General features: G+C 39.6%; 1 pseudogene and 1 gene segment (V, D, J or C); one reads left to right on the forward strand and one right to left on the reverse strand.

Moving 5' to 3' along the window:
- The first annotated feature begins 6,323 nt into the window (after positions 1–6,323).
- LOC121432893 lies at positions 6,324–6,952 on the forward strand. The segment is given in 2 exon segments: positions 6,324–6,388; positions 6,600–6,952. Coding segments are annotated over 2 exon segments (402 nt in total).
- Positions 6,953–20,390: 13,438 nt separating this feature from the next.
- LOC121442112 lies at positions 20,391–22,969 on the reverse strand (annotated as a pseudogene).
- Between the last annotated feature and the right edge of the window lie 1,047 nt (positions 22,970–24,016).

Genomic DNA, 24,016 nt, shown 5'->3' on the forward strand with positions numbered 1-24,016 from the left:
TAGCTATATTCATTCTTGTGGATTCCTTGGAATTTCTCTAGTATTAGGTTTCTTGCTATCCCCATAATGCTATAATTGCTCCCTCAAACAAATTATCTCTTTCCTTGCCCTCATCTCTGTACATCTGTCATTTCAACTGTCACATTCCCACAAGTTCTCCCCCTTCCCTTTTTCCCCTCCAACACCAGTAGCACAGACACTGAGAACAACAATAAATAAGTGGGACTACATGAAACTGAGAAGGTTCTGTAAAGGAAAGGACACAGATAATAAGACAAAAAGTCAGCTTACTGATTTAGAAAAATTATTCACCAACTCCTCATCAGACAGAGGACTGATCTCCAAAATATATAAAAAAAAAAAAACTTAAGAAAATAGACAACACTTCTTTCACAGGTCAGGGAACCCTGACTGCTCTTCAGACTCGAGAGGGAGGGGGAGAGGAGTAGGGGGGAGGGGGAGAGGAGTGGGAGGATGGGTAGGGAAATGGGAGGCGGGGAGGAGGCGAAAATTTTTTTTCAATAAAAAATAATAATAAATAAAAAATAAAAAAAGATAATAGACAACAAAATTTCAAATAATCAGCTTAAAAATGGTGTACAGAACTAAACAAAGAATTCTCAACAGCAGAATCTCAAATGACTAGAAGACACTTTAGGGAATGTTCAACATCCTTAGCCATCAGAGAAATACAAATCAAAATGCATCTCCGATACTATCTTATGCCAGTTAGAATGGCTAAGATAAAAAACACCAATGATAGCTAATGCTGGAGAATATGTGAATTAAAAGGAATACTCCACCATTGCTATTGGCAATTTGTATAACCACTCTGGAAATCAATATTGTAGTTTCTCAAGAAATTTGAAATCAACCTACCTCAGGAATCAGAAATACCACTCTTGGGCATATAGCCAAAAGATGCTCAATCATACTAAAAGGACATTCGTTCAACAATATTTACAGCAGCATTATTTGTAATAGCCTGAATCTGGACACAACTTAGAGGCCCCTAAATTGAAGAATGGATAAAGAAAATGTGTAAGATGTACGCAATGGAGTATTACTCAATGGAAAAAAAAAAGATCTTGAAATGTGCATACAAATGGATGAAACTCAAAAATCATCATGAGTGAGGTAACCCAGACACAGAAAAATATACATGGTATGTACTCACTCATGATTGGGTGTCAGTGGTAAATCAAAGAACCAGGAGTCCATGACATTTGAGAGGCTAAGTAACAATCTGAATCCTAGGAAAAACATCCATATATCTGCCTGGAAAGGGGAAAGAGACAAGAACACCTGATGAAATTGGAAGAATGTGGTTGGGGAGAAGGAAAGGCCAAATGACCAAAAGCACAGCGGAACTTCAAAGAACAAAATATTACCTGGTGCTGGCACTATGGGGAGCAGCTAGTCCATTACAGGATTACTCTCTGCATAAACATACATAAAAGATCACTATCTCTTAAGAAAACTCAGGAAATTTGTCATATGTCAACTCTTGGGCCCAAGAGGACAGTTAGATTTAGTGCAGATATATTGACAGTCCTCTCCAATTCTATGAATGACATTTAAAGCAGAGCATGAAACAAATTATTAAGAGGTGTGGTCACTAGAGGGAGCAGCTAGTCCAAATCAGGTCTGCTCTCTGAACTTTTGGGAGGTTTGGTTTATGACTTTTATGGCTGTGTCAACAAATCAGATGCTGTAGACTGTAAGAATTAAGTAACCATGTTCCCAAGCTGTGAGGAACTGATGTATTAGTGAAATCTGCCCCAGATCCACTGCTACTGAGTCCTGAAGATACTCTTGATTGAAGATTGGATGTCTTACTAATGGATAAGAAAGTTTCCTTGTTTTCAGACTGGCATGGCAAGCGATATTGACTCTGTCTTCAAGAAAAACAACAGCGTGGATTGAGACCAGGTCATCTAAATATCTTATCTGCTAAATGACAGGATAAAGAACTTGTTTTATATTGTAATAAATCACCAGACTGTCTTGTATGGTCATACTACAATTTGCATTTTCATAAATAGTGAAGAGAACCTTAGAATTGAATTCCCCATCCTCATCGTTTTGTTTTCTCATTCCTCTGTATTTTCAGTATTCTTACAGATACATAGCAGTTTATAACTTTCTTTATTGGCTTGCACCAGTATCATATAATTTATCATGTAAATTCTCACACTAAAATAATGCATGTGATGTAATGAGGCTGTATTGTGAGGATATGATGTGCATATTCTCCTTTATGAGGTGTTGTCTGAGTACAATGCATCATTTTCTAAAATAATGTAAATTTGTTATAATTTAAAAATAAGTACATTATGTAAATATGAATAAAATGATTATTTAAAATCATTGTCAAACTGAAGAGTTAGTTGAATATTAAAAATGATAGTAATTTATAAAAGAGATTTTTGAAAATGTCCATGTCTCTTGCCAGTGTTTTTCACTATGAATTATGGCAAGTTACTAAAGTCTATCATACACATTTTTATATGGATCATCAGTTTGGCATTGTCCTAAGTCACCTAAAAACCCTATACTAGCTAGATTTTCCCTACATTATTCTCTAAGATGCTCTAGTTTCATGATAACACCCATCTTTGTGATAATTTTCATTCATTTTATATGAGGGTTGAATTACTTATACCTATAGGTGGTGGGTTTTATATGGGTATGCACTTGTTCTGTCATTTGTGCAAAGTATGCACTTTTTCTGTCATTTGTGCTAATTAGGTGTTATTTATGGCTTCCCTAAGTTGCCATTTGGGTCCACATGTATTGTAAATAAGATAATTATGAATTTAATTGGTAACATAAAAATTGTTTCTGAGTCAGTTTCCATATGTAACTAATTTACTTTTATACAGGCAAGTCAATTTTGTGTTATTATATATTAATAATGCATTTTGTCAAAGAATCTGGAAGGCATTAGTATTAAAATAATTTTCATAGATAGCATTCAATGACCAAGTGGAAAAATTAAAAGAATAGTAAAAAAAAAAAAACTCTTGGCAGAGCTGTGAACAAAAGATAAACAGGACATTTACATTTATACTTTGGGTTATGGTATCTCAGGAAACAAAACAAACTATTAAAACTGGAATTATTTGGTTAAGTAACCCTTTTGGGTGTACGTTAATGTAAGAATGACTAGGAGAAGGATGTATATTACATAATATTAGCATTGGTAGCCAAAGAAATTTTAGTTAATAAATTATCATAACTTCATCTTTATATCTGTGAAGGAGGCTGACAAATACCATTCCATGAATCTTCCAAAGATATATGGAGATATATGTTCAATTATAATCTGATAGAAATACACTTATGGTAAGTTTGTTTTCAAGTTCTTAACAGTTAAAAATATAAATATCCCCAGGTCCCCCCTCCTTCCCTTCTACCTTTTCTCTCCCCATCTCCCCTTACCCCCATCCCACCCCACCCCCAAGATCCCATTTTCTCCCCGGAAATTTGGTCTACTTCCCTTAGCCAAGAGGATAACTATATGTTTTTCCTTGGGTTCACCTTCTTACTTAGCTTCTTTAGGTTCACATATTGTAGACTCCGTGGTCCTCATTTATGGCTAGAAACCAATTATGAGTGAGTACATCCCATATTCATCTTTTTGGGTCTGGGACACCTCACTCAGGATAGTCTTTTCTATTTCCATCCATTTGCATGCAAAATTCGAGAAGTCATTGTTTTTTACCGCAGCATAGTACTCTAGCGTGTATATATTCCATAATTTCTTCATCCATTCTTCCATTGAAGGGCATCTAGGTTGTTTCCAGGTTCTGGCTATTACAAATAATACTGTTATGAACATAGTTGAACAAATGCATTTGTCATTTGATAGAGCATCTCTTCGGTATATTCCCAAGAGTGGTATTGCTGGGTCCAGGGGTAAGTTGATCTCGAATTTCCTGAGAAACCGAAACACTGACTTCCACAGTGGTTGCACAAGATTGCATTCCTACCAGCAATGGATGAGGGTACCCGTTCCTCCACAGCCTCTCCAGGAAAGGTTATCCTTGGTGTTTTTGACTTTAGCCTTTCTGACAGGAGTAAGATGATATCTCAAAGTTGTATTGATTTGCATTTCCCTGATTGCTAAGGAAGTTGAGCACGACCTTAAGTGTCTTTTGGCCATTTGAACTTCTTCTGTTGAGAATTCTCTGTTCAGTTCAGTGCCCCATTTTTTAATTGGGTTAATTAGCATTGTAAAGTCTAGTTTCTTGAGTTCTCTATATATTTTGGAGATCAGACCTTTGTCTGTTGCGGGGTTGGTGAAGATCTTCTCCCAGTCAGTAGATTGCCTTTGTGTCTTAGTGACCATGTCCTTGGCTTTACAGAAGCTTCTCATTTTAAGTAGGTCCCATTTATTCAATATTGCCCTTAATGTCTGTGCTTCTGGGGTTATACATAGGAAGCGATCTCCTGTTCCCATCTGTTGTAGGGTATTTCCCACTTTCTCTTCTATCAGGTTCAGTGTGTTCGGGCTGATATTGAGGTCTTTAATCCATTTGGACTTGAGTTTTGTGCAGAATTGGGATAAAGGAAAGGTGGATAGGGGAGCACGGAACCACAATTCTTAGTTAAGGGAGCCACTTTAGGGTGGGCAAGAGACTTGACCCTAGAGGGGCTCCCTAGTGCCCAAGATGAGGTTCCCAGTTAGTTCCTTGGGCAGCTGAGGATTGGGAACCTGAAATGACCCTATCCTAGAGCAATACTGACGAATATCTTGCATATCGTATAGAATCTTCATCTGGTGATGGATAGAGATAGAGACAGAGACCCACACAGGAGCACTGGACTGAGCTCCCAAGGTCCCAAGGAGGAGCAGAAGGAGGGAGAACATGAGCAAAGAATTCGGGACCACGAGGCGTGCATCCACCCACTGAGACAGTGGAGCTGATCTACTGGGAGCTCACCAAGGCCAGCTGGACTGTGACCGAAAAAGCATGGGATAAAACCGGACTCTCTGAACATGGCGAACAATGAGGGCTGATGAGACACCAAGAACAATGGCAGTGGGTTTTGATCCTACTTAATGTGCTGGCTTTGTGGGAGCCTAGCCAGTTTGGATGTTCACCTTCCTAGATATGGACGGAGGGGGGAGGACCTAGGACTTAACACAGGGCAGGGAACCCGGACTGCTCTGTGAACTGGATAGGGAGGGGGAGAGGAGTGGGGGGAGGGCTAGAAGGGTGGGAGAAGGGGGAGAAGGGTGGGAGGAGGGGAAGGGAAATGGGAGGCTGGGAGGAGATGGAAACTTGTTTTTTGTTTATGTTTTTTTTCTTCTTTTTGCAATAAAAAAATAAAAAATATATAAAAAATATATAAATATCTATATGAATGGATAAATGCTATCATTAGTTGAAGATTCAGCAATAGAGATAATTATTTATTCCCAGAATATGAGTGAACTTTTAAAGAAGCATTTGTGCCTTGAAGATAAAGAAAAGATAATGAATGATATATGCTCTGTGATTTCATTTAAATGAGATTGGAGAGTGAAAAAATATATAACCTTTGCTTACAGCAATAAGTTCAGTGTTTGACTGATGTGTAAGCTTAAGAGAATTTGATCTAATAAAACATTTCAGTGCTCAGAGAACAATGTGTATATTTATATAAGGTTAGTATGGTAATGGATTTATGCATGCATTTCAATGTGAGTGTATAGTATGTATGAGTAATCATATGGTAAGGATTATTGAATGCTTTTCTATTTGAAAAACACATATAACCCAACTGAATCACCTTGAATGTAAGCTTAAGTCTATATTCTAACCCTGAATAAGAACATAGTCAATAATGTGAAGACTTAGTTGAACAATTTGCTTCCTTCTTGTACTTTTGTTGTACACTAGAGACTATGAGTACAAAGTCCTGGGAGCTCATTTCATTCCAGAGGATAATTAACTATGAGTTTTCACTAAATTCCCATAGTTCCTTACAATTTAACTGTGTGATTTTAGACAAAATTTAAATAAATTTCAAATTAGACAACAAGACTACAATGTTAATATATATTTACAACTGATTTGAAATGCTTCATCAATTTTTCATCATCCTTCTTATCTCACTTTTGTCACCACATTTTGTTTTAATCCTTTCACTCCTGTTCTATAAGAAGATTTCTTTGAGTCATCTTTAAATTTAAGAAACCCACATAACTGTCTTCTCTATTTACACTGTTATGCGGTCCATGGTATTTGCATATTGCTCCCCAGGGAGGTCCCTGCCTTGTTGGCCTAAATAAAAGCTCAGCTGTATGCTTGCGTTCACTGATAACTCTACTTAGTTTATCTCCTCAAAATGATGTTTCCTGTCCAGTCCCTGTTTCTGCTAATTTTCTGTATTCTGGGTAAGTTTAGTGATAGATGAAAGCAAGAATGAGGATAAAGTGAAATATCTGGTTGCTTTTGTGTGCTGTCCATGTGTAATGAGGAAGGTCTTGTTCAGGATGGAAATGTTAGACTTAGTTATGTGATGATGAGAAAATAAGGAGACATAATTTGTGCTAATATTGAGATTCTGATTTACATGGACTTTATACTATTCTGTTTTAATTTCAGGAACCAATGGTGATGTTGTGATGACCCAGACTCCACTCTCTTTGTCGGTTACCATTGGACAATCAGCCTCCATCTCTTGCCGGTCAAGTCAGAGTCTCTTATATAGTGATGGAAATACCTATTTGAGTTGGCTCCTACAGAGACCAGGACAGTCTCCACAGAATCTAATCTATTTGGTGTCGAAACGTAACTCTGGAGTCCCTGATAGGTTTAGTGGCAGTGGGTCAGGGACAGATTTCACACTCAAAATCAGCAGAGTGGAGGCTGAGGATTTGGGTGTTTATTACTGCTTCCAAGCTACACATGATCCTCCCACAGTGATACAGACCCTAACAAAAACCTCCTTGCTTTGAGATATTCAGCTGCAACGTGCTTCTTGACTAGAGAACAGTTCACTCTGCATCACAGTTTTGTGCAGGTGCAAGGGAACCAACACAATGGTTTGCACCTGAGAACTTTAGCTAAACTCCTCTTGTTGGGTCAGTGGTTTGGCTAGTCCTCATGTCACACAAATAGCTTGTCTTTCATTCTGTAACAGTTATGGTATTGCTTCTGTATTATAATAATTTCATATCATTATTTCAGTTTAGTGTTAAAAATTTTTGTGCATTTAAAATTTTTCATTATTTTCTTGAACTTCATTTTGAACACTTCCTTTTAATGATGTATGCCCATGTGTTAGATTCTCTTTCCACTTTTAAAATCTTAAAAGCTTATCCATTTTTTCCTTTCATCTTTCTAAGTAGACTTGAGAGGAATATTTTGAATATCTTTAGGAATTTTTTCTGTATCTCTTCTTAGGGACATGCAAACAGACAGTTGCCAAGCTCTTATAGGGAGATAGATAGATAGATAGATAGATAGATAGATAGATAGATAGACAGATGATAGATAGATGATAGATAGATAGATAGATAGATAGATACTGTTATTTGTGAACCTAACATAATATTGTCAGTGGAAATTTTATTTCTGATTTGTGTACTGAGTTTCTCATAAAAATCTGCCTATGATTTAACCTGCATCTGTAGGCTATACTCAGTTTAGAGTGTGCAATGTTTTGCGATTTGTGTAATTTTTTTAGATGTATTTAACATCATCAAAACCTGCAATGTGATCATGGTCTAAGCTTTGTTGCGGGAGGTCCTCCCACTCCTCCAGCCTATCACCGCTGAGGTACCAGCCCATTGGGGCGTGGTTTCTCTCCCTTTAAAAAAAGCGGCCACTTCCCTCCCCTCTCTCTCTTCACTTCCTGCTCCGCCTGCAACTAGACTCCTTTCCTGGTTGCTTAGAGGGCTGTTGCCTGGGACAGTGATCTGTAAGTTTTTTCCCCTTTTAATAAATACTCCCTATTAATCATAATCCCAAATTGGTGTGGCATTGTTTGTGACTTACGCCTTCATTTTGGCACCCAACGTTTGTTTTCAGAACCTCTCCTTTCCCCGCTCGCAGCCGCGAGTTCGGCTTGGCGGCCACAAGTTCGGCTTGGCGGCCGCGAGTTCGGCTTGGCGGGCACTAGTTTGGCTTGGCAGGAGGCCTCTCTTCCTCAGCTGCTGCCTGTGCCTTGCAGCGGTGGCCTTGGACTCCCCACGTGGATTTAAACTCCACAGGCCCACTTAGTCTCTGCCCACGTGGTTTGCTCTTTTCTGAGTTGCTTTTAAATCTCCCTTGCAAGCACAGCTCTTAAGTGGCGAGAACCAGAGCATGCGGTTGCTGAAAGCTGCAACCCCTCAGAGTGACTCTGTCACGTGGAGGCATAAGCGGCTTCCAGATTGCTCTTCTCTACCCCGGGATTCTGGGTTTCTGGTTCCGTCTCTGGAATTGATTTAATTACATTTACTTTGTTGAGAAACTTGCATTTTCCAGTTTTTAACATCTACTAAGGCACTGAAACAGGACCATGTTTTCACCGCGACTCTGCAACCGCGCCACCTGCTGGATAATATGTAATATGGCAGTTTTCTTTTCTAACGCAAATTTTACTGCTTTGTTTTCACTAATACAATGGATTAGTAAATTTATATTTACTAATACAATGAATTACATCATACAAGGTTTACATGATTATGGGGATACCTTAATTTGCTTGTTACTAGGCTTCAGTTTTCTTTTCCATATTCTATCATTAAGGAAGAATATGGCACTCCTAAGAACGATTGAATATTTACGTACTAATAATGAACAGAAGAATATGGTACTCCTAAGAACGATTGAATCTTTACGTACTAATAATGAACAGAAGAATATGGCACTCCTAAGAACGATAGAATCTTTACAAACTAATAATGAACAACTAATTGACAGGATTAAAATTATTGAAAATCAGAGGTTATCTGAACAAGTGGATACTATGACAGACAAAATTGATTCCATATCCAAGGGTATTAGAAAGTTACCTGAAAGGGTTCAGGCTGTTGAATTTGACCTTCAGACTTTATCACAAAGTTTTGATACGGTAACAGACAGAATGTACCCCAAGATGGGAATCTACATGATATACAAGAAAAGTTTAAGGAGGACATGTTATCTTTGAAGGAAAAAATTAAAGCTTTGGAATCACAGTTGCAGAATGGGGACCAAAAAATTGATACCTCAGTGAAATCACTGGAAATATATACAGGTCAGGAGATTCAGGATTTAAGAGAGACAATGATAAAAAGATTTGAAAAGATTGGAGAAATTATTGCAGCTGGTGAACAGAGTAAGGAGGCACAAGGAAAGGATACAATGCCTCCACCAGCTGTTAGAACTGGCTTACCCAGGGTTCTAGCGACATACCCTATACTTAATTCTGACAAAGCGTCAACTTCTAAAGGCTCAAAGGGAGTCAGAGAAGCTAGATGGACACCAATAGCAATGAATGATCTGAAAGAAATTAAGCAAGCTGTTGTTAATTTTGGCTTGCACAATGCATATGTAAAGGAAATGATAAGGACTTGGGCTTCTAATGCTAGAGCTACCCCCCATGATTTCCATCAGTTAGTGTCTGCAGTTTTAGATAATGGAGCTTCCTTGATGTTTGGAATTTATTTCAGAGAAGAATCCAAACATATGGAACAGCAAGGAAGAGCAAAAGGTATTGAGGTTTCCCAAGATCAAATTCTTGGTACAGGAGAATATGCTGATCCACAGGTCCAAGCTCTTTATGACGATGAAGTACTGTGTCTATGTCAACAAGAAGCTTTAAATGCTTGGAATAGGATACAAGATCCAGCAAAAAGGGTTGAATAATATACCAGAATTAGGCAGGGACAGAGAGAACACTTTATTGACTTTTTGCAAAGATTAATTAAGGCTCTGGACATAGGGGTAACAGACCCAGAAGCTAGACGAATACTTCTTGAATCTCTAGCTTTTGAGAATGCAAACATAGAATGCAAAAAGATAATTGGGCCTTTAAAGTCTAGATCAGCACCTATGGATGAATGGATTCAGCATACGATGAATGTTGAGACGTTTAGCTATAATGATGAATCTTGGGTAGGAGAAGCAATTTCCACAGCAATGAGGAGACATCAAACTGCCAAGTGTTTTAATTGTGGTAAATTAGGACATTTGCAAAGGAATTGCAGGCAAAGAATGTCTAGGAATAATATCTCTTCTGGGAATGACAAAAATAGGAGACCTCGGCCTTCAGGTATATGTAGGAGATGCAGTAAATGCAGGCATTGGTCCAATGAATGTAGGTCAACAACAGACAGACGGGGCAATCCAATATCATCGGGAAACTCCTTGGGGGGCCTCTCGCAGGCCCCCAAGCCAACAGTGGCCCAGTCATTCCCAGTCACAGTGGAGAACGTGCCTCACCAAGAAAATTAAAAGCTCCAATTTCTGCTGTAAAAAGTAATACTGGTCTAAATAATGAATTACGTGTGGAGGATGAGTCAAAAAACCCAATAGGACAGAGTAAACATATATTTTGGCAGACTTCTATTAATGATCAAAGACCAAAGCTAAGAGTCTGTATAAATGGCACTTTTATTGAAGGATTATTAGACACAGGTGTGGATGTAAGTATCATTACCCCAGAATCTTGGCATCCGAATTGGCCTCTTCAAGAGGTAGATGTTCAGTTCCTGGGAATTGGAACCCTATCTCGTGTCAAACAAAGCACAAGATGGGTTGAATGCATAGGGCCCGAAGGGCAAATAGGAAGACTAAGGCCATATATAGCCAATATTGCCATAAATTTATGGGGCCGTGACCTGCTACAGCAATGGGATACCCAGATTAACATTCCTGTATTTCCAGGAACTCATAATTCTGGGAAGGATATGATGAGGTATTATGGAAAAAGGTCACCAGCCATTCAGGCTGTACAAGAACATACAGCAAATACCAAACCTTTAGAGGTACCAACAGCCCTACCTTTAAAATGGCTAACTGAGAAGCCAATATGGACCAAACAATGGCCTCTAGCTGAAGATAAACTACAGGCATTGGAACAGCTGGTGCAAGAGCAACTAGATGCTCACCATATTGAAGAATCAACCAGCCCTTGGAATTCTCCTGTGTTTGTTGTAAAAAAGAAATCTGGTAAATGGAGAATGGTGACAGATCTAAGAGCTGTCAACAAAGTACTTCAACCTATGGGCCCACTACAATCTGGAATTCCTTTGCCTTCTCTGTTACCAAAAGGATGGCCTCTTATAGTTATTGATTTGAAAGATTGTTTTTTCACTATACCGTTACAAGAAAAGGATAGAGAAAAATTTGCCTTCACAGTGCCTACTTATAATAATTCTCAGCCTAATAGTTGATATCAATGGACTGTCCTCCCACAGGGTATGCTCAATAGTCCTACACTGTGCCAATATTTTGTAAGTAAGCCATTGGAAATAATTCGTAAACAATTCCCCAAGTCCATCATTTATCATTACATGGATGGCATCTTGTTATCTGATTCAAATAAAGATACTTTAGAAAGGATGTTTGAAGAAGTAAAGAAAGTCTTGCCTAGGTGGGGATTACAAATTGCCCCTGAAAAGATTCAAAGAGGAAATTCTATTAATTGCCTAGGTTACAGAATAGGGTTAGAGAAAATTAAAACGCAAAAGGCACAAATTAGGAGAGACTGCTTAAAGACTCTTAATGACTTCCAAAGTTTGTTAGGAGACATTTCCAGTCTACGACCAGCTGTTGGGATAACACCTGATCTAATTGTTCATTTAAACAAAACCTTAGATGGTGATAAAGATTTGAATAGTCCAAGAGAACTGACAGCTGAAGCAGAAAAGGAACTGACAATGATTGAGGAAAAATTACAGGAGGCACATGTGGATAGGGTGAACCCAAATCTTAGCTGCATCCTAGTCATATTGCCTTCCAGAATTTCTCCTACAGGGATTCTAATGCAGAGGGAAGATATTATTTTAGAGTGGATATTTATACCTAATAAACCAAGTAAAAAATTAAAAACTTATGTGGAAAAAGTCTCTGAATTAATTATAAAAGGTAAGCTGAGACTTCGTCAACTAGCAGGTATAGATCCAGCAGAAATTATAGTGCCTTTTACTACTGAAGAAATAAAAAAGTTATGGGAAGACAATGAACCGTGGCAAAGAGCTTGTGCTAACTTTTTGGGAGAAATTAATAGCAACTATCCCAAAAGTGATAGACTTAATCTCATAAAAAGAACTTCTTGGATTCTTCCTAGAATTGTACGTGATGCTCCAATAACTGGAGCCCGTACGTTCTATACTGATGCAAATAAATCAGGGAAAGCAGGTTACAAGTCAGATGAATTGAGTAAGGTGGAACAAAGCCCTTATAATTCTGTCCAGAAGGCAGAATTATATGCCATTCTTATGGTGCTAAGGGATTTTAAAGAACCTCTTAATATAGTTACCGATTCACAATATGCAGAAAGAGTTATCTTGCATATTGAAACCGCTGAATTTATAGCAGATGAAACAGAGTTGACTTCATTGTTTATCCAGGTACAAGACATAATCAGGAACAGGCTTTGTCCGATGTACATAACACACATCCGGTCCCATACAGGTCTGCCTGGTCCTCTAGCCCAAGGCAACGCTGAGATTGATCAGTTATTGATTGGAAGTGTGCTGCAGGCCTCAGAATTTCATAAGAAGCATCATGTCAATAGTAAAGGCCTAAAGAAAGAATTTTCCATTACTTGGCAACAAGCTAAGGACATTATAAAGAGATGTCCTACTTGTTCTTTCTATAATCAAACACCGTTGCCTGCAGGGAGTAACCCAAAGGGTACTAAGAGAAATGAAATTTGGCAGATGGATGTGTTCCACTTTATGGAATTTGGTAAACTAAAATATGTACACCACACCATAGACACATATTCAGGTTTTCAATGGGCTACTGCCCTGAGCTCAGAAAAGGCTGATTCAGTAATCACACATTTATTGGAAGTTATGGCCATCATGGGTATACCTGCACAAATAAAGACAGATAATGGTCCAGCATATGTATCTAAGAAAATGAAATGCTTTTTTGATTATTATAATATAAAACACATTACAGGTATACCAAATAATCCTACAGGTCAGGCAGTTATAGAAAGATCAAATCGTACTATAAAGGATATGCTGAACAAACAGAAAGGGACCGAAAATACCCCCAGAAATAGATTACATAATGCTTTATTAACCTAGAATTTTCTTAACGCTAATGAGAAAGGAACGACAGCAGCAGAAAGACATTGGATAATGGAAAAGTCTGCTGAACTAAATCAACCGATTTATGTCAAAGATGTGCTGACCTCTCAGTGGAAGCCAGGAGATGTGCTACGTTGGGGAAGGGGTTTTGCTCTTGTTTCCACAGGAGAAGAAAAATTGTGGATACCATCAAAATTAATAAAGTTTCGATTTGAAGAGGAGAAACCTCTTGGAAAGGAGAAATGACAACTCATCCACAACGACGATATTCATACAGGTGGTAAGAAAAACATATAGAATGGGGGCAGGGTTCTGTTCTTATCTCCACAGGAAAACACTCATCTTTGAGAAATTCAAGGGACCCTGGATGTTTGGATTCTGACAGATGGAAAAATACCTGCCCAATAGGAAATATCAAGACAACTGAATGGGTTGTGTAAGTAATATTAAACCATATTTCTAAATTTATAAAGCTGGTTTTTGAAGTTGGACTCTGGCTCAGTCCCTCTCCAATTCCAAGCCTGTTAGTAAGAGAAAAACCCAGAGTTTCTGGAGTTTCTGTCTCATGTCAAGAGCCATGATATGGGACAGAAAGAAATATGAGTTTAGAAAACATCTTTGCTTTTCTTCATATCTATCATACTTTTCATTGAATATACCTATCATGTCTTTCATTGAATATATATATATATATATATATATATATATATATATGTCTATATGATTAATGTTTAAGTTTTTCATAATGAACAATGAGTTTTTCCTGAAGTGACATTTGAAGTTCCCAGGAAGAAGATGGGGCCCCATAAGAACAACTCCACCTGGTTGATATGACGTCATGATACTGATAGCGCTACTACAAGACCTGCTTTTGGTATCAGCTGCACAAGACAGCTCCAACTTGGTTAGCTGAAATGGTGCACATCTTATACAACATTTTGGCTAGACCTGCACAAAATACTCAGAGACTATTGGCAATTTTAAAAGACATTGATCTTGAAATTTAACCATCATTTCACTTTCACAGGATCCCCCAGAAAGAACGTCGCCCCCATGACAGCTGGAAGTAATTCTAGAGGACGATGTCCCCTTTCCCAGTAAAGTTTGCCCTTGGGTTTAGGGACATCATTTAGGGGTTGCTTATAATTAGTTTACGATTGAGGGTTGGGGGAGGAATTTTATACGCTCAGGGATCATTTTGAAAAAAAAAAGAGGGATGATGGGATAATAGATTTGTAATTGTGAGTTACTGTTTTTAGACAAATACATTGGTATAGATTCTTGTATATTGATACAAAGTTAAATTATATTGACTATTGTACGCATGCATGTTTCTACCTCTGTTTAAAACATTTTTTATGTATTGACATATATTGTATTGATATATATATATATATATTGTATATATTTACCATATTGCAGTGTACATTTCTACCTCTGATTAAGATACTTATATAATGATTGTGTATTGATATATATTTACCTACTGCAATGTATATTTGTACATTGTTTATATTTGGAGGTCATTGTCCTCATTTGTTTCACAGTCGTTTATTGTCTTAGTCTTTAAGTTAGATAGATATTGAGAATTATATAGACTTATCGTCATCTAAGTTTGTCATTTGTAATAGACTAATCAGGTTCTTTAGATATATAGAGATTATTCTCAGTATATATAGATAATCTTCGACCTCTTCAAAGAGCTGTAGAAAATGGCCTTTAATCTAACTCAGAGTTTTGTGGTTGTGAGACACAATTGCTCCTGGCAACACCAATCTATTCCCGAGAGAATGTTGAGCACCAAAGACACTCCACCTGGAGCCTTCTTTTTGGCAGAACTGGCCTTGGGGCAAAGAAATGCCCATACCTCAATGACTGACAAAGATACAGAGCGTGCATCAATGGATAAAACAGGGCTGTCATATCCTGCCAAGACAGGGTAAGATAGTTTTGAAAAGTTGCTTGCCTTTGAAAATGTATGTCAGTTATGTTAGGCCTTAGCCAAAGTTGGTTGCTTCAACGCTGCTAACGTGATTTTGGGTGATTTCCCAGGTAGCCAGTTGTCTCTGTGATTTGTTGCATGTTTTGGAAGTTGTTTTACTGAACTTCCTAATTACCCAGGTAATATTATTTCCCTTCTCAGATCTTTGATGGGGTTGAAGACTATATAAATGTAGTTACTTTCTCTCATGACATGGCCAAGTTATTTATTATACAAGACCTAAGCTAGTTAGAATAGGATATTTGTACTTATTGTATATAATTTCATAGTAGGTTTAGAACTCTCTTATTTAAACAAAAGGGGGTGGTGTTGCGGGAGGTCCTCCCACTCCTCCAGCCTATCACCGCTGAGGTACCAGCCCATTGGGGCGTGGTTTCTCTCCCTTTAAAAAAGCGGCCACTTCCCTCTCCTCTCTCTCTTCACTTCCTGCTCTGCCTGCGACTAGACTCCTTTCCTGGTTGCTTAGAGGGCTGTTGCCTGGGACAGTGATCTGTAAGTTTTTTCCCCTTTTAATAAATACCACCCTATTATTCATAATCCTAAATTGGTGTGGCATTGTTTGTGACTTACGCCTTCAAAGCTTGAACACAGAGGTCTTGTCAACCTACTGGTATGTGGATCTTTTCTGTTTGTTTTGTTTGCAGTTTTCCTATGAAAAACAGGTGTGGGGCATGATATCATTGTTCTCAGATTTCTTTGATGTTTTTCAAACTGTGGAAGAGCCTTATTTCTCTGTGTCTTAGGGTGAGCAAGATATTACACATGAAACTAACCTTTTGAAAAACAAGAGAACAATATGGATTTCATGCCTTCTATGAAGATGTAATGAGTGAGAACTTTGCAGCAATTCATGCAGTGCCTGTGAAAAGGCAACAAACACTTCTGAGGAAGATGTCGGGACTGACACAGGACACACTTATACATTCTTACAGCTACAGAAGACACATTTGCTTTCAGGTTGATCTCATATGATAATGGGTAATTAGACACAAGGTACTTCATATCCTTACAAGAACATTTGATTTCTTCAAGTACTTTAGTTTCTTGATGATGTCTCATTTCACTTTGTTGTTTTATCTCATATATATTAGTTGGACAGTATTTATTATTGGTCTTGCTTCTTTAGTGTTAGTAAGCGGAGAAGGCATCAGTCATTATACTGGAGGATGCCAGGAAAATTTGTAAATAATCTCTCTGTTACCTTCAATATCTATCTATCTATCTATCTATCTATCTATCTATCTATCTATCTATCTATCATCTATCTATTATCTATCTATATATCACTTATCTTTTATGATCTATCATCTGTCTCATGGTCTCTGTCTCTGTCTTTCTCCTGACAATTATACATACATAAACCAGTTTTCAAGTACTATCTTAGACTCTTTTAAAAAATGCTGACCTAATTCTTCTTCCCAACAAGTCACCCTCCTATTCTTACATCTTCTCTTTTATGCAGTTGTTGGTTAGATAGCCATAGACTTTTAAGATCACAACTTTAATGCAAGGTTGTCATTTGCCTTCAGGAATTCATTTTTGTATAAAATTTCCCCCTGTAATTCATTTAAAAGAATTGTAATTCTCTCTCTACTCCATCTCTACTCATTTGCCCTTCTATTGTTAATTTTAAATATTAGTTCTCTTCCCTGTTATATATTTATGTTGATTGATGGTGAAATGTGGGGTTTTGTTCAGTAATAATAAGAGTCATGTAGGCAAGTTTTCAATTAATATTCTCTTCCATCTGTTCATCCAACAACAGGTGGGAAGAGAGGCAATGACCCACATTGGAGCACTGGACTGAGTTCCCAACATTGGAGGAGGGTCATCTTTCTATCTGTTGTTTCATTGGTTAAATAAAGAAACTGCCCTGGCCCTTTAATAGGACATAAAATTAGGTAGGCGGAGTAAACAGAACAGAATGCTGGGAGAAAGAAGCTGAGTCGGGGAGTCGCCATGGTTCTCCCACTCCAGACATATGCAGGTTAAGATCTTTCCTGGTAAGCACACCTCATGGTGCTACATAGATTGTTAAAAATGGGTAAAGAGGCTAAAAGTAATGGGCCAGGCAATGTTTAAAAAAATACAGTTTCCATGTAATTATTTTTTGGGTAAAGCTAGCTGGGTGGCGGGACGTAGCCCAGCCCGCCATTCTTATTACAACATCTCAAGATCCAGCTGATAATTGCAAAGAGTGAGCGTATGAGCAAGGAATTCTAGACCATAAGGGGGTCATCCACTGAGACAGTTTGTTTGAGCTAATGGGAGCTCACCACTTCAACTAGACTGGGAGGGAAGGAGCATGGGAACCACCAAGCACTTCTGAAGGGTGTTGACAGATAGGGACGACTGAGGGACCACTGATAGTGACACTGGGATGTGTTTCTATTGCAGATATCGGCTTCATGGGATCCTATTCACTTTGAACTACAATCTAGATGTAGTAGGAGGGCCTTGGACTTTCCACAGGGCTGGGTGCATGACACTCCCTTGTAGTAGGATCTGCGGGCTGCGTTCCTGCCACTACGGTCCCGGCTGCCTGGCTAGCTTATGCCCCAAAATAACAACACACAAACTGTATTCAATAAACACTGCTTGGCCTATTTCTATTAATGTGTATAGCACCATGAGGTGGTGACTTACCAGGAAGATTCTAGCCTACATCCATCTTGGGCTGGAGCTTCATCACATCTGCCCAGAGAGGAGAAGCATGGCATCTGCCTCACTTCCCATCTTCCCAGCATTCTTTTCTGTTTACTCCACCCACCTATGTTCTAACCTATCAGGCCAAGTGGTTTCTTTATTAATTAACCAGTGAAAACAACAGATTGATATATGACACTCCCACATCATTTCACCTTTTCTGTTTAAACAAAAAGGGCTTTAACTTTAACATAGCAAAATTACATATAAACAAAACAGTTATCAAGTAAGAATTACAGTTACAATATTTATATCTATTTTATCTTTTACCATAACAAAGGAAAACTATAACTATAGCTAACCATTCTTCATCTCCATCAAAGACCCAGAAGGATATAATATTACCTAAGTAAACAAGAAATAAGCAACTTCCAAACTCTAGAAATGGCAGAGATATCTTGCTGCCTGTACAGTGACCCAAAGTTCCTCTGTACCATTGGGGCGTCCATCTTCGGCATACAGGCCCATAGTTTCCAGGAGACATTTCCATGAAGCAGGAAATTTCAAAGGCAGTTCAGTCACTATCCGCTGTGTCCTGCTGAATGTCTCACAGACTCATTTATGAATCAGGAACCCCGAAAGTTCCTCTCACCTTTAGGCAAGTTCATCAGTCCTCTCTCTGCATGTTCTCTGTGTCCAGTTTATGCAGTAGTCCAGGCAAGAGCAGTTTCTTGCCCAAATGCCTATCAAACTCGCTAAGGAGGCTCTTCGATGCCCATCTTCCTTTTGAAGTAGATTGGTGCTGCTAGGAGCAGATGTGTCTCATTGTCATGAAAAACCCTAAATTATGAAAACATTAAATGCCATATTCTGTGCATTTCTATGCATATCTAGAAAATCTAAGTAACATGACTACAAGCTTGATTATTATTAATGATTATCCATTAACAACCTTTACACATTACATTTTTACATGAACTACACAATCACAATACCTTAGTCAAGGTCAGAAATACATATACACATAACAAGATTGACCATAAATTTATATCAATAAAGTCAAATCCATAGCAATGCAAATTATTCATATCTCTATTATATCCCCCCTTTAAATGTAATAGAACATTTATGAACAATTTTTGTGAATATGGGCACAGTTATTTCTCTACAAACTGCTTCGTGCCGAAGGATACGCTGTTATTTAGGTCTTTCATGGTGTAACCTGTGTGCAAGGTTCATCTCAGTTGGCAGTTCAGTGAAGTAATTTTCTGAAGATTTTCACAGCAACCTTTAAGGAGGGTGTGGTCTATCATACCATATTGGGATAGAAGCAATCCACAGGGTCTCTCCCTCTGTGAAAACAAAAGAAGAAACTCCTTTCCAAAGCATCATGTCCTTAGATTCAAATTTTAAAGTCAAGGTATTTTCAAAATATCTATCTTGGGTTGGTTCAGCAGCATTTATAAGCAAATATCTTTTAGCAGCTGTTGCTCCTTTCTCAGAATTCACACAATTCACAGAGAGCATAATAGCATACAGTATCAAGATTCTCTGTGTGTTTTCCATATTTCTGTGGCTTTATTTTAACCTCTATTTCATTTATATTTTTACTTTTTGAGACAGGTTCTTTGTATATCTTTGTCCTGGAATAACTCTGTAGACCAGGCTGTCCTTGAACTCTCAGATATCCATCTGTCTCTGCCTCCCAGGCATTGGAATTAAAGGCACGTCCTACCACACCTTGAAGTCACAGAGGTCAATCTACTTCTGTCTCCCAAGGATTTGGAAGAAAGGTGTGTACTGCCAAATACACTTTTTCTTTCTTTTTTTTTTACTTTAAAGAACTTGAACCTTCAGCCTGCATATATTTTTAACACACCGTAAACCATTTAGAAATTTGCTTTGTCTTGATTCTCTCTTTACTGTATCTCTCTATCTTTTTTTTCTGACCACATGAGCCTTTAAATTACTGAGAAATATGAGTAGAATTAAAGCCGTGGTTTGGTTTTGTCGGCTAGATCCAGCCCCTTCCTTAGCTTTCCAGCCTCATGGCAGAGGTACTGCTAGAGGCATTTTTATTGCCACAACTCTGTGGCATTTCAAAGTCCCTGCCAACAAGCAAGCTGCAGCACTGCACTCAGAAATCACACTCAAACACTCTGTAGTCAGATCGCCTGCCTGAAAGAGTAAGAGTTTGCCCTGGCAGTACGGAACAGAACGCCAGCATTTTATTTTTTTATTTTTTTCTCTCTGTTTCCACTTGTGTTTTTTTTTTTTAAATTGGGAAACCAAGGTGTACTCAAGAAAAGCCTGCATAAACTGGATGCAGAGACACAGCTGCTGGCTACTACACTTACTCCACAACACACATGTGCCCAAGATCTTTTTGGCTAAAAGATGGAAGAGTGAGACATTTTCCCGTGTGGATGGCCAAGTGAAGCACAGGCTAGGAAGGCTTTCACAGACAGCTAAAGGAGAGGTACCACTAAGCGGTCACCATGCTGGGGGCAGTTAGCTTGTGCTTGAACTTGGCTGTGGCGGTGCCTGATGCTCTTTTGGCTTCCTCCTCCTCTTCTTCTGTCTGAAGAGGCATCTCAGCGCAGACTCTCCATTCCTGGGGGCCACCACAAGCTGAGGCAGTCTGCCAGGCTGTGTGGGGTACCTGGTCATCACGTTCTCCTGGAAGAGGGGCTGGGAGAGCAGATGGTGTAGCTCCTGCTTCAGGATCTTCATCTGCTTCTGTCTCCAACGCTCTTCCTGCTGGTCGGCTTTTCCTCCTTTTTACATGTCTTCTTCCAGCTCGATCTCGAGGGCTGCTGGTGCCTGCTCAATCAAGGAGTTGTGCAGACAAGGCTGGAAGTTCCCGGTACTCAGCCTTTTCAATCTGCCGGGCTAGACGGATCCGCTCCTTGACCACATCCATGTACTTTGACTGCACTGGGAACAGTGGGATGTCCTCATCTTTCTTCAGAGTTTTGTAAATCTTCTTGAAGTTCATCACATCCTCGGGCCCAATCAGCATGAAGCTGAGGCCTTCACTGGTAGCACGTGCAGTCCGACCACTCCAGTGGATATAAATCTCTGAGGTGCAGGGCACCTGGTAATGGATGACATGTTGAACTTTAGGAATATCCAGACCCTGAGCTGTCACATCTGTTGCCAAGAGAACACAGTCTTCCAGACGGGCAAACTTCTCCAGGTTTCTGAGCCTCTGTTTCTGGTGCATGCAGGCATTTGATGCAGGAGAAGCTGTTGGCAAACACCAGGCTGCGGCCTGAATACTGCATGAGGAAATAGTAGAGATACAAGTCTTTCTCATCTGTCTTACAGTGGATCTTGGTCTCTGTCAGGGTCTCCACTGTACCCTCGTTCCTCGTGAGGTCAATAACTTTTGGCTTGCCCCGCATGCCAATCTTCTGGATGAGAAGGTCAAGTTTGGCGGTTTTATCTATTTTCTTCAAATGCTTCTTATGGAGGATTCAAGCAGGAGCTTGGTGTACCAGGGTCAGTGTGGCAGAAAAAAACAAGAGTTTGTCGATTAGGGTTGTACCGGGGAGTCATTTAACATCACTAGAAGCTGGGAGAGCTCAGCAAAATGCCCTTTCTCAACCATTCGATCAGCCTAATCTATCACGAGGCACCTGAGCTGCCGAAGGTTGCTTAAATGAGGATGTCTTTCTTTAACTAACTCCCAGAGTCGACCAGGGGTGGCAATCACAATCTCTGATTGGCGATTCAGCATTCTCTGCTGCTTTTGTGGGGACATTCCACCAACTAAAATTTCTGTCTTAATCCCTGTAAACCTGGCAACAGCATCAATGTGTTGTCTGACCTGGATGGCCAGCTCTTTAGTGGGCATCAGGATGAGTCTCAGCAGGGGGTGCTGCGAGTGTACGTTATAAACAGCAACATGGTTACACAGCTCCTGTCTTAACTTCCCAAGCTGCTCTTCATCAAGCTTTTCTCCGCCATTCTCATTTTGCTTGGGGATAAGCTTGTCCTCAACCAAGGAAGAAGGTCCTTCACCATCATCATCATCTTCATCATCATCATCATCATCATCATCATCATCATCATCATCATCATCATCATGATGGGAGAGCAGTGCCCGGGCTGACGTAGAGGCACTAGTCTCTGGTTCGGCCTTTGCCCCAGCCTCACTGGGCTGTGCTTCATTCTCAGTTCTGGCCTCATCAAGCAACACTCCAGATTCAGTCCCATCCGTGCGAGGTGATCCCGGGTCAGCAGCAGCTCCTACCCTGCTCTCACTCCGTGGTATCCCAGTGCTATGCAGGATAGGTGGAGCCTTATCTTATGCCACTGCAGCACTGCATGAATCAAGGGGATGGCAAATGCAAGAGTTTTCCCGCTTCCTGTCTCAGCAGCTCCAAGGATGTCCAGCTTGTTCCGGATGGCAGGGGCCAAGGTCAAAGCCTGGATTGGGGTGGGTGCAGAGAAGCCTAGAAAGCTGAGTGCTCGGAAAATGGCCTTGGGCACAAACAGGTTCCTTCAGGCGGACACGTCTGCCTTCTGGCCGTGCGCTTCAGCCATCCAGGTCTTTGCTTTCTTGGGCACTTTTAGAAGTGGTGCTCTGGGAAAGATCTATTTTTTTTCCCTTTTGTTTTTCTTCTTTTTTTTTTTGGAACAGCCTGTGCCAGGCTTCCCGAGGCTGCTTTCCCTACCTTTTGATCCAAACAGTCTCTGGCTCAGAATCTTTGACTTCATCCTGGGCAGTACTTCCTCTGGCAGCCACTAACACATCTTTCCGTTTCTTCAGTTTGGTCTTTTTCTTCGGGGAGCTAGACTCTTCTTCATCCTCCTCCTCCTCTTCCGAAACAGCCTGGGCCTTTCTCTTCTTGGGCTCCTCCTTTGAGAAGAATCCAGATTGGTTTTTGGCAGGGGAGACTAAACGGTAATCTGTCAGTTCCTCAAAGCACACCAAGTCATCCATCTGTCCATCCGCAAACAGATTTGGGTCGATCTTCACCTGCTTCCACTTCCCCACCACTTTGATGCCCTTCGTCTGAAATACATCACGGCTTGGTGGCTTTGGCCTTGATTTGGTCTCCTTTATCGTCATGGTTGCAGGATAATCACCGCCAGACTTCTCTTCAGCACCGGGATGTCTGTGCCAACCTGCTGAACACCAGCATTTTAAAACTGCAGAACTTTTTTCCTGCTACAGCTGAAAACAAACAAGCATACAGTCGGCTTTTATCAACACCATTTAAGTGTTTCATAGCAGGACCACTTAAGAGACCCGCAGGGTTTTGCAGCTAAAGCTGAGTCAGGAAGCCTCTCTTAGATGAGAGCGCTTGCTTGCCTGTAGCAGAGCAGACCTGAGAAATTGCTGCTACCAAGAAAATATGCTTTACTTTATTCTTTCCCAAGCTTTCTCAGGTTTGCTGTAGATTCAGTTATCCACGTTGGGCACCATTCTGTAGTAGGAGCTGCGGGCTGTGTTCCTGCCACCCAGCTCCCAGCTGACTGGCTAGCTTATGCCCCCAAATAACAACACACAAACTATATTCATATAAACACTGGTTGGCTCATTTTTATTAATGTGTGTAGCACCACGAGGTGGTGACTTACCAGGAAGATTCAAGCCTACATCCATCTTGGACTGGAGCTTCATCGTGTCTGCCCAGAGATGAGAGGCATGACATCTGCCCCACTTCCCTTCTTCCCAGCATTCTATTCTGTTTACTCCACCTACCTGTGTTCTAACCTATCAGGCCAAGCAGTTTCTTTATTAATTAACCAATGAAAGCAACAGATTGATATATGACATTCCCACATTACTCCCTTATGGTTGGATGGGTTGGGGGGAGTTTCTTAAAGGAAATACCACTCAATGGTAGAAAAATGTCAGTTATTCAAGATGTATTTTACTCACAATATGCAATCGCCTTAAATTTTTAATAACTGCATTTTGAATACATTTATAAATATAGCAAAATAGACAAGGGTCTGACATATATTTCAAAAAGGAAAAAATCAACAACATATCTAAATTAATTTAAATTAAAATATCAAGTTTATAATCTAATATGGATATTTTAAGATGTACCACTGCATATAAATTACCAATATCCAACTAGTACTCAAGAAGAATTGAACTAGATAAATCTACAGAA

Source organism: Microtus oregoni, unplaced genomic scaffold (genome assembly GCF_018167655.1).
Source record: "Microtus oregoni isolate MIOR12 unplaced genomic scaffold, Mior012 000002F_ref0000024, whole genome shotgun sequence".
NCBI lineage: Eukaryota > Metazoa > Chordata > Mammalia > Rodentia > Cricetidae > Microtus > Microtus oregoni.